Below are 16639 nucleotides of genomic sequence, written 5' to 3' on the forward strand. Positions count from 1 at the left end.
CGCGCGTATCGTTTCTTCCCGTTACATTTGAAAGCTGGGTAAACATTTAACACTGTGTTCACCATTTTCTACGTTATTACCTTGTTAATTGAGAGAAACGAAGATAGCGTACAAAGCTTCGTTTACTAACGACATGCAGTTATCGTACAAAATTGTTTAATGGGCCCCGTGGCTATGTTTGCGATTAACGAGCTTACAGGGTACTCGAGTTTATGTATCCACCTCTGTATCACCGCTATCGGATAGAACTACGCTCCCCAGAAAACAGGGCTGGCGCTACTCGCTGGCGTTACCCCTGGAAAATGTCCATCAACTTGTATCAGAATCGATATTTTAACGTTAGAATTATTTCTTCTTTACTTGTATGTAATTTAACGTCTATTTGCCTTTTACTGAATTAGAAGAGATAGCTTGGAATTTCAGAATTTGACACTGACTTCTTTGCTTCGATGATAAAGTTACCCATGCGTCGTCCAATTAACATGGCGTCGCCCTTTAGGGCCGTCGCGGCGCCAAGCGTCTCTCGCGATCGATGCGCTCGCAGTCCTTGCATGCTCTCGTCAAAATAGTGTACCCTATGCAACCAATAACGTATCAAATAACAAACTTTTCACTCGTAACAACAAAGATTTAACGCCAATATCTCATACCTCTCTAGTCACTTTCCTTCGATCGCGAAACATAATTTGCTTTAATCCTGAGGCACGCTCCTCGCAGAATGAACTTTTTCACCAAGACAACGACTTGATCTGTGCGCTTAACCGTTGCCAGTGGCATGTGCGTGTAACCATTTTATCCTTCGATAATGGTTCTAAGAATCTAGCTAAAGCTAATATAAGTTGAACTTCTAACGTTAATGATCCATGATTCGTGATCGATGATCGGCATCGAGCAGGGAAACACGAGGCGTCTCATATAAAGTTTTTATTTCGTTAGTACGTACACATTTGCGCCAGCACAAAAAAGGATCGTATTATATAAAGTGAGAACAATGCAGAGTTTCCTTTTCCGAGACTAGACACATTATAGGGCGTGGAGATCTCAGGGCCATCGTGTTTTTGCCCATTGTTTGCTCGTGATCACTTGCATCGATCAAACGACGCTTCATACGATTCGTTCAATTTGCGAAATTGCCGATGACCCTGAGATCCAACATCAAGAACGTACGCGATACCGCAGTTGATATTTCAGAGAAGCGTCGACCGACTCTTCTTTAACCCTTATTTAGACAACAAAAATACAAAAGTTTATCTAACGAGTCAATAAGCAAATTCGAAGCTTCAATATTCTAAATTTTTACATAAATTTTGACATCGAATTTAAGTTGCGATATTCTCATTAGAAAATAATAAGTTGGTGCAGGAAATGTAGAAACGAATAACTGTGTACTTGGTTGCCTACAGTAGGGTTAATCATGCAGTTCTATCTCATTCTTTCATAACCATTACAACCCCTGCACTGAAATATCTAGATTATTACTGTTAAATCCACCCATTTCTTAAAAAAACTTTTGAAGAATTTTTTACTTCTCAGAACTAAGAAATATTCCAATGCAGAAGGTTGCTCACAGTAAAAAACACAGACTGGTCAACGCATTACCATGAAGAGTCGACGAAGTTACATCGCAGTTCACATGTTCATGGTATTTACAAGGGCAGTGTTAGAAATATTCGAGTTATGCTAATAAAAGGCAGGCACTAAGTGACTCTTCAAGGTTCTTTCCTTGCAAACGGAATAAGCCAAAACGCCCAATATCGTTGCTTTCTTCCTAGTCTGACCACGAGTTAATCATAAGCTTCCTCGTGTTTCATTCTTTTTTAGGTATTTTATGAATTCCACACAATAAGGGATACACTGAAGGACAACCGTAAATTATCTAAAATCATTGAAACTTAGACACGTATGTTGTTGGTTGCGCTTAAATTCACAGTTATCACCTATCGATGACTGTCAAGCTTAAGTACATGTCGAAAATGCAAAAATTACATTAAATGGCTTTATATTCCATCTGTAACGAAGCGGCGGTGTTTGTTTCTTTATATCGATACATAAACGTAAAAGTGTAAGAAAGAAACAATCACAGCAGTTATCACTCTTTCTTCGCTTTTTTATAGTTTATATAAAAATGTATATTGCAATTTAAGTTGGTATTATACTGCTTCAGCGTGAAATAAGAATTCTTTTATGAGTCAGCACGAAACTTTGATCCTTGGAGCCAAGATATAACTGCGTATACTTTTATTATCGCCCATGATTTCCTTTTTATTTTTATGGCGCCGTCATCGTGTCTAGCTGCGATCTACAAAAATAGTTTTCATTCTCCTCGGCAATTCTGACGTTCGTTTTTCGTGTTTCCATCATACTCATTGCATTGTCCCGAAGTATGCGAATTATTTCATAGTTTAAAAATTCATTTACGAGCCTAATTCGACCAATTCTGCTCTTCGTCGAACTCTCTTATTGTTACAAAACGGTAATAAATCAAATTTAACAGTTCACTAGATAACATTTCTAACGTGGTAAATTTGGCTGAGGAATTAAAAGTATCATGACTGATCGATTAATGTATTCGTCTCTAATCGATACCAATACGCGCTTGCGACATTTAGCTCTACGATATTTTTTTTTATTGATATATCTCATGCGAATTTTACAATCGAGTCACTAATAAGACTTTTTCTGTACAATATGGCCAACGTACAAACTTTCACGTCCTTAAGCAACAAGTAACTTTCACTACACGGAAAACAATCGGATACTATTCAACTAAGTACTTTACGTCTTTTTCTCCGATAGGCTCGATTGCAATCTACGCTAACAATTAACGCAAAGCTTCGAAAAAGAGTCGCAAACTTCATTGCAGACGCCATCCTCTGAATCTTTTTCATAAAAACATGATACAGAATATACGTGTGCCTATGTGAGTGAAAATTTCATCTCCCTCTCTTCAAATATGTCTAGTGTGTCCGCGTATTGTAAAAATTCAAACTTCTCTTTCTCGTGAGGCCATTCGCCACGCACAAACTCGCCTCTTCATTCAGTCCTTAATGTATTTGTTATGCTTCTCAACCCTGAAGAATCGATAAATATAATTTCTAGAACAATTACTCGGCGTGTATATATAAAAAATCCCGAGTCTCTCTGATCTATAATCGAGACCTATGAGACCTTCGACTCGTAGATCCGTTAGTGGAGATCAGATCCTGACAACTGTCAGGTAAGTTTCGCGTCGTCCGACGATTCGCTGAAGAACCTTCTTCATGAACGTATGGAAGACGTAGTCGAAGACGTCGACACAAAACGGTTCAGTTTGCTGTCGATTATGATCTCGTCGCCGTTCCGAATGTTGTATCGGTATAACTGCTTGTTCGGATACAGCATCTCTTCTGGTCCATATTGCGCCTTCATCACCTTGAACACAACGAAATTTTAAGATAAAGCAGAGTTCAGAAGAATATCTGAAATGAATTTACCTCTGATTACTATATGTATAGAGCTTATGTTGGAAATTTAATGCGATACCCAGGACAGGATGCGAGGGGAAGGATGGGGAATTCTTATATTGCGATTTCGTGCTTTTTATAGGGTCTCTCAAGGAACCAAACGTTCTGTAAAGCATAAAAAAGGTAGCTGGTAAGACAATAGTTGACAGGGCAGCTAACCTGATCCACGTAAAACAGTCTCATCCTATTTGCTGGGATTTTCACCATCGTCTCCAGTTTGGTTTTCAATTCAAAAACCGTTCTGTATACGTCTATGGAGCGAACCTATAAGCATCATCGATATTTATAGCAGTTTAAGTGATCGATGCAAAAGAAGAAGAAGAAGCCACGCCTTTCTTTGCTCGACTTCGCGAACTTCTTCAAAACTCTTTGTTAAATTTAAGCTCTTCTCTTTCATCGAGTACATAAAACAAGCCGAATAAATTAGCAATCACAAATAAAACATAGGACGAACGGATATTCTCGAAATTCAATTATGCTGCTTATGATCGGTTTTCGAGCAAAACGTAAATTCATACCTCGACCAGGTCTCCGTAAGTGAATGTGACCTTGACCCTTTTCTCAGGCGTCAGGTCAACGTGTACCAGAGGATCCAGCTTTCCGTGAATAGCCACCAGCTCGGAGTACCTGAAAACGAAGACGGAACAGGGTCAGACGGATATTCGTTTCACTGGCGACAACTATGGCCGTGAAACTAGAATAGCTTTATGTGGTTCTAGTTCAGACTTAGAATAGAAACGGTCAAAGCAGTAACCGAAATGGAAATGGAAATTGGTCGCGAGAATAAAGGTGAGGCAGGGTTATTTGAGTCAGAAGGGTGTCTGAGCTAAGTAATTTGCCTTGTGATTCACCAAACAGATTCTCCGCATAAATTCATCAAAATTATGAACAATTGTTAAGCGATCTACATTTGCAAACAGACTGCTTAACTTATTATTAGCGGCGTGATAAATAGTGAAATATATCAAGTACATTGACAACCCAACGCCTATACTTTTTTACCACAATATATGTTCTACTTATCAAAAGGAAAGAAGTCTGATCAACTGATATTGATATCCTCAGTTGGAATGACCATAATTCAGTAGCACGTGTATATTACTTTATTTCTAGAAATTGTTTTGTTGTTTATTGTATTCATTCTTATGTAATACGTTCACGTTGACTGAAATAACCGTTACCATAGGCTTATTCCATTCATTTCTTCGTTTCCAATATATTTCCTCGTTGGACCTAAAGCATATGAAATTTTCTTATTTCCTTATTTTTCTTATTTTCTTATTTTTTCGTTACTATAATAAGGATTAACAATGTCCCATAATGTGCAAATTCGATTATTCTCTGCAAAGTTCAAGATACAATTTTGAGATGTTGAAGTTTGGGTGATTCAAATGTCTCTATTTTGCTGTATCATTAACATTCAAACGAAAATAGAATAAAGGCCGCACAGCGTAAAAGGCGATGACTAAGGACGTGAGATGGAAATTGGACAAAAAAAAAAGAATAGAAATGGAAAAACAGGAATCGAATGTAAACAAAGGAACAAAAACCGGGGGCGTCATCGTAGAGAATCGCGTGAAATAATTTACCTTTCGGGTCTGTCTGCTTCCGGTTTGTCCATGTAGTAACGAATGAAGGCTCTCTCGGCGTCCTCGCGTTCCTGGGAGGATATCACGCCGCCGCCGTTCAAAGTCTCGACATTTGGAAGTCTGGCGATCAAAAGCTGCCGCCTCTCATGTTCCGTGTATTCTCGAGGACTCTGCAATTATTCAGTAGTTTTTAATCTTGCACATTTACCATAGAAGACCTTCATGTCCATATTGTATGTGTTATACAAAACATTCTGAGCTTTCATTGACACTATAACGAGACACGACTGTAATTATTGTATTGGTAAAATTTGCAAATATATATCGTTTCAGTAAAAAAATTAATATGTAACATAAATAGTCATCCTGAGCATATAATAATAAATAACAAGGTTCATTGATATAATGGATAATTAACTGCTTAAATATTTTTGCCATGTAAACATAGCGAAATACATATACATGTACTTGTACTAAATTGTAATTAATATTTATAAATTGTAATTGTAATAAATCTTGTAACTTCTATACCCATATACTTTTAAATTCGTTTTTAACTTTACCAATATGACCGTGATCAAGTCTCATAACATGTAGCGCTAATAAAATTTCAAAATATTTTATATGACATACATAACATGTTCATGAAGGGTTTCTATAAATGTTCATTCGCGATTATTATAAAAAAGATGGTCTTACTTCATTCCGCTGAATTCATTGTAATCATTAAAAGAATTTTCAAAGTAAACGCAGCAGATGTGCATTACGAATTGAGAATACTGCGTTGACTTTAACTCTTTCGATTAAGAAAACTCGACAAGCCTGGTTAATTCTCAACTTTTGCTTTAAAAAATTGTAAAGGGTGATCTAACAGAGCGAAAAGCTTGTTTTCAAAAGCTATATACGTTTAAACTGGTTGGTTTCGTGCCAACGTTTACTTCGATACAGCTAAAACGGACTGGTCCGAAGTGGCGCATACTAGATCAAGCTGTCTTAACGGTTTTACATCTTAGCGGCTTCTTCTCTGCTCTCTCTTTTTCTACTTCCTTCGCACGGTCATTTTATCCGGTCGATTCGCCTGATTCGAGGTTGTTCTAGATTCTAGATATATGTACACCACCGTTCAGCAGTTATTAGGACGCTCACCGAAAATAAAATAAACCGAAAGAATCAGTAAAATCTTGTTACAGCCTCTTTTTGTTTAATCCCGTTTTATCTAAATAAAAATAATACAATAATAGAATCAAATCTTTTTCTCATCTATATTTTCCCTCTATGTTATCGATAACTTTTAACATTAGTGTTATTAGATTTTCCACTGTATCTGTGCATGACCCAGATTCAGATTCTTAGCAAAATCTTTTGAATTTTCTAATATTCGATTCGTCTAAGATTTCATTTTCTTGCACAAATATTTTTGATAATAATCAACACGCAGTTATCGATAATCCTGGTCGATTATCGCGTTTAGTATGAAATCAGCAAGTGTCCCAATTCTTATGAACAGTAGCGTATTTCAGCAACAACGAGAAAAAGGGGAGGATCTCTACCTCGAAAAGAGGACAGCCCTGAATCCTCAAAGACTTAAGCACTGGGAACCTGGCCAGTCGTTCCACGTCGTCCCACGTGGACAACAGCGTGCCGTTTAAGTTTAGGAACCTGAGCTTCCTGAAAGGATCGTGAGAGGACCTAATGGTCGTCCCACTGGACTCCGATTCCGACTCAGACCTGTCGTAATTCACCTTTCCCTCGCTGAATATCCTGTTCCCTTTTTCATCCACCGATGTGTTCTCCTCGGTATCCAGACTGTTCATATTCTCACTGTCTTCGCTCAGATTTTCCGACTCTTTCTTAGAACACGGCTCGACGTTCGAGTTCCTATTGTCTGCGAGAGCCAACGACCTTATCGGACACTCTGCCAGCACGAGGCTCTCCAGATTCGGAAAGACATATCCCAATTTGGAAATTTCGTTCCATATTTCAACGGGATTGCCAGTAAAATGAAGCTTTCTCACCGAGACGTTCTTATTCTCTGGCATCTGATAGTCTAGATCTACCGTTTTATACTCGTTCAAGGAAAGATGCAGCTCCTCCAGGTTACGAAGTAAACGAATCAATCCCTGAACGGTTGACCAGGTCACTCTGGTCCCGTTTAACACTAGGTTCTTTAGTAGATCGTAACTACCGTGTTTAATCTCGAAAACCTCGGCCAAACAGTTGAAACTGAGATTGACGAACTTGATCTTCGGCATGTGCTGCAAGATGCCGAATACTTCGGTCCATTGGGACAGTTTGTTTTGCGCGAGGTCCAGTTCCTCGACGTTTTTGCATTTATTTCGAAGCTTTTCTGCGTCATTTCCAGCCGACTCGATATCGCAATCTTGCAAGACGAGCAACGCAGGCACCGTATGACGGGGTGATTTCTTCGGAATGAAAATGCTGACCGAGAGGGCGGCCTTCGGCGAGCTCGATTCCATCTCCTCGTCCGTGAGGGAGCAGTCGGTCGTTGAACTGCCGTACTTCAGCTCCAGCGCTTCCAGCAACGACGGCATGTTTACTGCATTCTGAAACCGATCACCATGCATCATTAGATTATTACATTATGTTTCCATTTTGTTTATAGTTTATCAACGTTTAGTTGTTTATCAAATAACAATCACGTTTTGCAACGGTAAAAGAGAACTGGTAAAACCCTCATGACATACATAAGCAACCATAAGATTAAGTACAACGAGAATTATTTTCAGTGTCTATAAAGAGTATCGGTATATCGTTGTCTTTATCATAGCATTTACATACTAATTAATTAGGTTCAAATATTTTTTATACGATTCAGTAATACTTTCATGAATACATACATTTGATACTATGAAATTGTAATGCAGGACACGATGGAAAAACGGTACACTGGAAAATAAGGATCTGTGCCAATACTTTTTGCGATTACCGTGGAATGAATCGAACGTTTTTATGTCCTAGCTGTTTTTCTACAAACATCATACGTGTCTCGTAACGTAAAACACCAAATACAGAAGAAGTTGTGAAAACATTTGGAAAAATGCATAATCTAATATTTATGGCCAACGGCGTAAGTACATGAATTAATTTTGCCAAATATGTTTCAACTACAATAGTATGTTACTCTTAGAATTTTCTCATACGTTATCGCATTTCTCCTTCGTTCACCATCCTGAAAAATTCTCAAGTACAGTATCGTGCCGAGTACACGTACTCTGATCTCCCTACTCTACCGTAACACCATTGACCCGATCGTCATCTCCGAGGATAGAACCGAATAGTCGACAAAGAGGAGACAAAGAGTCGTCTCTGGCGGCAACGTACAAGACAGCTTTTGTTATCCAGAAAAGGAAGAAGGAGAAAAAAGAAAAGACGAAAAAATAAGAACGAAAAGGGGCAAAAGCTGAGACAAGGAAAAAACCCGTGGACCGAGTGGATCCCCGAGGTCGACGTCGGACACGCGGAATATCTGGTCTGACCATATCCGTTAAGGTCGCGATATTGTCTTTTTGCGCAACGGAAAACCGGTACTGGTTCCCTTGTCGTCGTTGGAAAACGATTCTGTGATCGAACAAGCTTCACCCACGCGATTCTCCTATCCGCGACGCAGTTCAGATTCGATGCACTCCCACCTCCCTGGACAAAGATCATTCCCAAGCATTTCTCGACTTTGTTCCCGTCGATCGATCCTTTCTATCAATTTTACGACCAATACAAAGTGTGGGAAGGTGAAGCGAGCAACCTGTAGGAGCATGGGAGTTCCGACCGTCCTATTTCATACTATAGCATGTTTCGTATAGTAGTATGAAGATAATGTATAAAGGAACAGAACTTACAAATTGCTCGTTATACGTACATTAATATCCATAAGTATTTATATAAGCGTATATAAGGTAAGATATACTTGAAATGAAATTCTTCGACCTAGCTCTAGGCTCTAATCTTATCACAAGTTAGTATAAATATAATTGGTTGTTATAAATAAAGAAGCAATAATGAAACGTCTGTTCAATGTCGAGATCTTAGAGCTATTGATACATGATGTTTTCCTAGCTACATTCTAAAAGTAGGATTGATTTTGTGAAGTATCAGCTATTCGTTACGGATAAACATGGAACTCGAGTGACGCAGATATATTCCTTGTTTAAATTTGACTGAACATCTGATCGCAGTTACAGCTGGTGGTAAGGAACTAACAGTAGAATTGCAGCAGGTGTTCAAGTACTTATAGACGCTAGCGTATACATGTACTATGATTACGTAGAATCGAATCTACAGTCTGTGCTGCGTATTTGACGAAATCGCTTTAAAACGGTAGTCGATTTGAACGCGTACGACTTTCACCGAACATTAAATCATATCGGTCATTATAAATAATAGCAAATAGCAATACAGTGTCGTGATTGTTCATATCGATGGCTTCGTAAAACTGCCTAAGGTACATATATATCATCTAGCGTTCTAACTACAGTTAAATCAATTGTATAAAATAGCGTGACGGAGGTTAATGCGCGCAATGACAGGGAACGAGTACGGAGAAGAAGCAGGAATCGCGTAGAATGGAATGCGGCAGTTTCTACTCGAAAAATCCGAGAGAAGGAAAAACTAAAAGCGTACAAGTGCAACGAACTGCGACGAGGACGATTACGGAATATCGCGAGAGCCGACGGCGGCAGGAGGAAAACGTTGCGTCAATTTGGCGGAGATCCGACGTGCCAACGGCCGAAAGAAAAACGCATCCACGAGGCGATCTTGGAGACAAGCCAACTCGTGTCGTTTCCATTTACGCGAAACTTTTCAGCCGTGGTTCGCTACTCTCTGTGTCTAGATGCTATACGTTGTGTCCGTTGCACCAGGCTCGCGCTTTCTAACGGCGAATTTACCTCGTTAAATCGTGAGCAACGTACCGGACTCGAGAAAAACTAGCGTCCCCGTCTGTCCGCGTTGCTCACGAGGGGGAGAGAGGACGCACGCAACAGTTTCAACCCTGTGGAAAATCGTCGGGCAGAGAGCGAAGAGACAAAGGTCCGCGCGATCCGCTCGACGCATGGCAGTGGACCGACATAATAGTCGTTGTTGCATTATACTCCCCGGCTTCCCCTACGTAATCGCGATATCGGTTCAACGGCCATGCGAAATTAACTTTCTCCGGCGCGGGTCTGCCAACGAGAAGCCCACTAGAAGCAGCATGGTTACTACATATACATTAGATTGCCAGCGATGTGCTCGAACCGCTTTCAAACCGATTCCATCACTTTTAATATCGAACATAAAGTAAATTCGATTAACCGGTTTCTCTTTAGTGGGCTATTTGATTAATAACTCGGTGAATGGTTAACGTAGACCGGATACAATGGTACTTAATCGGCATGGCGAAACTGCATAGATATTGATATAATTAACGTGCGGTTCAGGATAACAAAGACTGATTTTATGTCTTCGGTCCATGCTGATAGGATATTTTAATGTGTTACGTTGTGAGGATCAGTTGTAGGGTTGTAGAGACGAGTAGAGGTTGTTCTTCAAGTACATTATTTCTGCAATACTACGTTGATTCTATAATTGGATGTTGTTTTGTAATTAACAGTTAAAGCGCTATATATTTGTAATTTTAAGTGTATCTAACGTGTTAATCGAGAAAGTTCTGCTAACGGCTTATTTATTTAGAAATCCCCTATCTTTTTATGCCACAAATACCGTTGTAAATCAATTACATTTACAAGGATTAAAACCGTGTCCTAACCAAAATTCGTCTATCTTCGCTACCAATTTTTTATTTCGTAATTACAAAAGTGGCAGAATTAAGGAATAATTTCTTTAACAAGGATAAAATTGAATATGAAAGTTACCGTTTAATTTTAAAGTTTTCAAGACCTCGAGTGTATCAGTGAATCGTAAAGCATTCGAGTGGTTCTAAAAGCGAACGTGGCTCGTAAGATTTCGAGTTGCCATTGCTGGCGTTGCACAGGAATCGGAACAACAGGTCGATGCAATTAGTCACTGGATACCCTGATTCCCACACGGTGATTCCTTTTCGAATGGGGTTAGGGAACATAGGTCAGGAACGATTCATTTGTCCAATCGACGTCTGAAAATATTTCATTATATGTTAGAAAAATTTCAAAAGACTGTTCACATCAAAATCTTGATAATACGCATAACGAAACGGGCATAAAAGATTTTCCAATTGTAATATACAAACTGATTTAATGAGGTTATACAATGCATCGGGTTGCATCACATAGTCGCAATGTTTGTTAACTGGTCTAACATCGAAGCACAGTAACAATGCTAAACGCGAACATGTTACTTTCTCCTCGACCGATTATTTTACATACGAACTATTCGCGCTTGTAAAATTAACCGTAGGAATCGCAACAAGCGTTCGTTGAGGAAACCAATTTAACTAAAAGCTGCTCGAGCAGAGAGAAACGGTAACTTCATAATACTTGAAATTTTTATACTGACGCTTTATGGGTAATTCGTCCCTCTAGCGGCGAATATGAGAACTACGAATGTAGTGAATATAAACATTTTAAAATTAAAAAATTCTAAACTACTAAAATTCTTCGATTCGGAAGTTTCAGAAGCTCAGAAATATCAAAAATCTGAGATTCGAAAGATTTGAAAACTTGAGAATTCCAAAACTTTTATGTTCGAAAATTTTAAAATTCATCTAGTATGTCGCAGATACTAAAAGTAGATTACAGAGTTAACAGGTTGAATTTAAGCGAGCACGCAAATGCCTCTAACAGCTGACGATTGCTCTCTTTCCGGTGGTTCAACGATATTAGAGAAATTCGCACGTTGTCTCCACACGTGGTAACGCACAGCTAAATATACGCGACTAATGACTGTTACGAAATGTCAAGCAGAAGCTGCCGAGTAGTGGGTCAGTCGTAAAGTCAGATTCTGTTTCGCGTGTGTTCCCTAACAAGCGATTAGTTTCGAGGAGAAAGGTGTCGATTTTCAATGGGTATCGATTTTCAATGAGTATCGATGATCGAGTCTGTACGCAACAAAATGGTTGTACTCACTACATTTTAACTTTATTTAAGTAAATACTTACGTTACAAAATAAATTACACATAACATAAATTGCTCGCCAATAACAATTCTTTGCAATGTGAAGACTTAGAAAGTTCTATCGCGAGATATGTGAAGCGGAAAAACTTAGAATTGACCCTCTCAAGTAAGAGAAACATTTCTACTATAATTTCCTCCTAATGTTTTTCATGGGAGCGATAGGAAATAATAAAAACTGATAAACGATACTTTCTAGCTGGAGGCGAGACAAAAACAGCGTACAGATCTTTAAGATGAAATATACAGTGGCTTATTTCTAGCCACATTTTATGAACACATTATGTGCGTTATACAAAATATTTTTAAATTGCATTAACACTGTTATGAGAATTGGCTATCATGATTATGTTAATCAAATATGAAACAAGTCTGAAAATACATATAGAAATTACAAGATATTTAGCATCTACAAGTATATAATTCACAGAGATGACAAAAATATTTAAACAGTCAATTATCCATTACATTAATAAAACTCGACATTCAGTTGGTCTATCTTTAACAAATATTGTATATGCTTAAGGCTATTTATGATATATACTAATTTCTTACTAAATATAAATTTACAGTAAATATCTTGCAACTTGTATATACATTTCAGATTTCGAATTGTACCGATATAATCATATGTTATTATAATACCAATGGAATATCAAAATGTTTTACGTAACAGATACAATACGGACATAAAATTTTTCTATGTTAAGTGTTCAAATACTTTCGTGAACTCTATTATTTCACTATATGATTTCTTTCTTCGTAATGAAGACAAAGAAAAGATCGTATTTAGTTCTGCTTAGGGGGTTATTGAGGAAATCGATGATGGAGATCTATTCTTTGCCGGAGGAACAAGCTAGTAGAAGGAAATATCGACGAAAGTTCGCTGGCGGCTGGTGTATACTGCGCAAATGCTCTCCCGCCTCTCGGAATATTACTTGGTTGCCCAAGGTTGCCGTTCGTTCTGCTCACGACTCGAGCATTATGCACGTGTATAGATATATCAGCTACGCACTTACAGCAATATACCTCTACACCAACGTATTTACGATACACGCTTAGAAGATCTATCTCTTTATCGTGCATATACACCAGGAGAGTACATATCAGCGTTTCCCAACCATTTTTCTATTCCGTTAAAACGTTTACTTATCACGTGCAAAACGTGTTTTCTTCATCGTTAAATAAAGTATAATGAGACATTCGATGAAGCTAGTGAATAATTCAAGGTTAATTGAATTACTTAGCCAATAAAAAAATGATAAAGAATATTAATTATTTGAGAATACATATATATTACTAGAATATAATATATCATACGTATATCATCATAATATATTACATAATATTATAAAAATATTAAATAATAATAATTAAAATGATAAAGAATATTAGAAATGAAAACGATATTGAATATCAACTAAGTTCACCATGTTGTTTTCTTTTTAGATGACTCTAACTGATTGAACCGAGACAAAGTCGAGCTGAAAAACGAGATTGGGAAACTCTGTAAGCGCAATGCACCTATTCTTTGTTCATTTCTCGGCTTTTAAGAGCGTGCCTCGCATCGGTGCACGGCAATTATTGACGTGTGTGTGAAAACCAAGAGATACATCGAGCACCGTATGTTCTATGTATGTATATACGAGAGTATATGCGCGTCTGATTGGTACCAGGACTACCAGGGCCTCTCCCTTCCGAACAAACGACGATGGTTCAAGTTGGTCGCTTGCACGACACGGATCAACGATTTAACGTGAACAGAAAACAGAACAGTCTCTTTCGATCTTTGCGGTCGGATCGTTCCAAATCGATCGATCGCTTCCCCGATACGCGGAATCTCACTTTCTCTGAAACTCTGTTTTCTTTTCCCTTTGTCTTGCTGCTCACCGTGAAGCATGTTTTGAGAATTAATCGAGATATAAAAACAATATCAGGCAAATCTTAATTCGAAAATGGAAGAATAATTACTTATCCACTTGGAGAAATCATTTTCCATGAAGAAGAAAAATACGGGTAGTTCCTGTTTCTTCTAGAATGTTCGTTGGTAAGAAACGGTAATACAAAAAACCATTCGTAATTTTTATGTTAACGAATGAGTAAATTAATTACTTCCCGTTTCATAGCGTTTTAAATAATGAAGACATATCCTCGTTCATATGTGTATGTAATATGTTATACTGATATGACTGAAATGTCGTTTGATGATATTGATATCTTATATATTATTTTCGTTCATATACATCTATATATTACATATAAATGTATATATTATTATACACATATGAACGACACGTTATACATAACAAATCATTGTCTTTCTATAGTTGAGGATCGATTGAAAGTTTGTCCATTTATACTCTGATTAAATAATGCACGACCGCGCACGTTGCTTTCTAATCATTTATTTACGCGAATATTTTCGACGTGGAAACGCATCTACTATAATCGTAAACTTTATAGAAGCATTATTCGTGGAGTTGAATCGCTTTCGTTTACATAATCTACGTCTTCCGTAAGCACAGCGTGTAAAGTGACCGATAGAAGTCCTGTAAATGGAAATTTTTATTGAATAATCTCCACGGAGAGATTGATTTTTTTACAAAGAACACGATAATAATGACGTATTATCGCTAATGTTTCATTTCATTGATTTCACAATCCAGAATAATTACGAAGCATCGAACATTTGTATTTTGTCATGAATGATCATGAAAAATTAAGTATTAAAATATGTTATTTCAAATAAAAGAGATACTCATTTTTTGAAATAATTATCGAAAATGGAGAGTATAGCAGTAAATAAGTTAATCAAAGAGAATTAAGAATCGAGAAATTAATGACATAAAATCTGTATTCGAAACGCTGCTGTTTAATGCTGCATAAATTCGCGCTACCTTATGTCCGAACGTGTTAAAGTACTGTTCCTTTCAATTGCGTTGGCCTTGAGGTTAGTAGACAAGGAACGACGCAATTCTCACGATTAATGCTTCTTTGTCCGATCTTCTTTCACGCTCTATTATCGTTGGACTTTATGTTGTAACGTACTCTGAAGGTTAATAAAAGAAACTTCTAATTTGTTCTTCTATTACAATTTAATTACTTCGATCATCTACACATATTGTATATACGTTTTTATTTGTGGAAGACGAATTTACGAACTATACCTAACGACACCTATAATCTACGACCAATGAACCGTCGCCTCCACTGTCGATAAATCAGACAATCCTTCAACGCATTAAAAACCAGCCCTTAAAAAATGTCAATATATAAAATATTAGCTTTAAGTCTAATCTGATACAGTTATGATCGAAGTAAACGGCGTAAGTAAAACAGTGACGTAAGAATAACGAAACCATAATAAAAATAATGAAAATAATGAAAATGCGACGCTAACAGCTGTCAAGACACGCTGTTTAGAAGCGTAGATTGCGCGCGTACAGCTGATAATGATTATGTAAGGTTCGAGCGCACAAGTCAACAAAATATTATCTATCTATATTCAACTGTATGCTATTTATTTCAGCATCTTGAAAGAAATGGGATAACCTTAAAAAATAACAATCACTACATACGCATTGTGACTATTACTATATCTGAATCATATCTTTGACATATCGTCATACATGAGTCTTCCGATACGCAACACGTTCGAATCTTGTAACAGGGACTTAAGCTTACAACTTGTTACTAAAACGAATGAAATATTTGTGTCGGTGATATAACCAAAACAACGTTATATTAAACGCATGTTACTTAGGTGGATCGATCGAACACGAGTTTGGAAAGATTGAATGAGAGCGGAACGAAGACGCAGTACAAGAATACCATGAAGGAATCGGGTCAAGGATCCTACAACTAAGCTAATGACAAACAGATTATTATTTTATACGAGAAGATAAACTCACTGTTTCCTCCTCTTGCTACGTGCTTTGGCCCTCTGATATCGCTCGGGTATCCGGTGGTTTAGCGATTGATGAGGCTCCGAGCAATATCCTGGTTAGATGCACTCGCGATTTTCGTCTGCGATCATGAAGCGAGATCGGTCTGTTGGGTGGTCAAAAAGGGTTAGAAAAGAGATGTGGTGTCGCTGACGGACACACGAACGTGTCCCGCTCGCTGTCCACCGTTGAACTGATTTCTGGCTCCTTTGTTTAGTAAACAGAAACAGCTGAGCCACACTACTAGTTACGACGGTAGAGGTGGCGGGAGCTCGATCTACTCTTCCCGCACAGCGCTCGCTACATTGCACATGCGTATCTCTTCGCCGCGGTCACGTGGCTTCGCGAATTCCGCCAATGAGAGAATAGCATCATACAGTATTGTATTGTAATGTTGAATTAAGATAATGTGCTAAGTAGGAAATAGGATTTGAAGAATATATGATGATTATTTATTTATACGAAATGTTTAATAATGATATGTTAATATTCATGAAGTTTA

The 16639-nt window shown here is 37.8% G+C and overlaps 1 protein-coding gene and 2 long non-coding RNA genes across 7 annotated transcripts; 2 read left to right on the forward strand and 1 right to left on the reverse strand.

Annotated features, from left to right (window-relative positions):
• Positions 1-909: 909 nt before the first annotated feature.
• LOC117211510 (tubulin-specific chaperone cofactor E-like protein) lies at positions 910-16450 on the reverse strand. 4 transcript variants are annotated; one of them, XM_033455478.1, is made up of 7 exons: positions 16105-16450; positions 10960-11198; positions 6643-7656; positions 5093-5262; positions 4022-4130; positions 3663-3767; positions 910-3411 (listed from the first exon to the last, which is right to left on the reverse strand). In XM_033455478.1, the coding sequence occupies exons 3-7, from the start codon at positions 7642-7644 to the stop codon at positions 3259-3261; spliced, it is 1539 nt and encodes a 512-aa protein (XP_033311369.1). In that variant the 5' UTR covers positions 7645-7656; positions 10960-11198; positions 16105-16450; the 3' UTR covers positions 910-3258. The 4 variants fall into 4 exon arrangements, with proteins under 4 accessions (XP_033311369.1, XP_033311376.1, XP_033311361.1 ...); XM_033455485.1 differs by lacking the exon at positions 16105-16450 and adding an exon at positions 11313-11452; XM_033455470.1 differs by lacking the exon at positions 10960-11198 and having other exon boundaries at positions 16105-16441.
• Positions 9314-10751, forward strand: LOC117211595. Its single transcript, XR_004488275.1, has 2 exons — positions 9314-9548; positions 9634-10751. It is a non-coding gene; the product is annotated as an uncharacterized LOC117211595 (long non-coding RNA).
• On the forward strand, positions 13002-15873 carry LOC117211592. 2 transcript variants are annotated; one of them, XR_004488272.1, is made up of 3 exons: positions 13002-13422; positions 13643-15653; positions 15723-15873. It is a non-coding gene; the product is annotated as an uncharacterized LOC117211592 (long non-coding RNA). The 2 variants fall into 2 exon arrangements; XR_004488273.1 differs by lacking the exon at positions 15723-15873 and having other exon boundaries at positions 13002-13292; positions 13643-15287.
• Positions 16451-16639: the final 189 nt, after the last annotated feature.

Source organism: Bombus bifarius, unplaced genomic scaffold, assembly GCF_011952205.1.
Source record: "Bombus bifarius isolate JDL3187 unplaced genomic scaffold, Bbif_JDL3187 scf7180000007970, whole genome shotgun sequence".
Classification (NCBI taxonomy): Eukaryota; Metazoa; Arthropoda; class Insecta; order Hymenoptera; family Apidae; genus Bombus; species Bombus bifarius.

Bases quoted from the DNA above. Each gene is read 5' to 3' on its own strand.
- LOC117211510 (XM_033455478.1), bottom strand. From the start codon at position 7,644: ATGCCGTCGTTGCTGGAAGCGCTGGAGCTGAAGTACGGCAGTTCAACG. The intron at 3,768-4,021 runs GTATGAATTTAC...TGATGCTTATAG, and splicing joins CTTACGGAGACCTGGTCGAG to GTTCGCTCCATAGACGTATA. The intron at 3,412-3,662 runs GTTAGCTGCCCT...GTTGTGTTCAAG, and splicing joins GACTGTTTTACGTGGATCAG to GTGATGAAGGCGCAATATGG.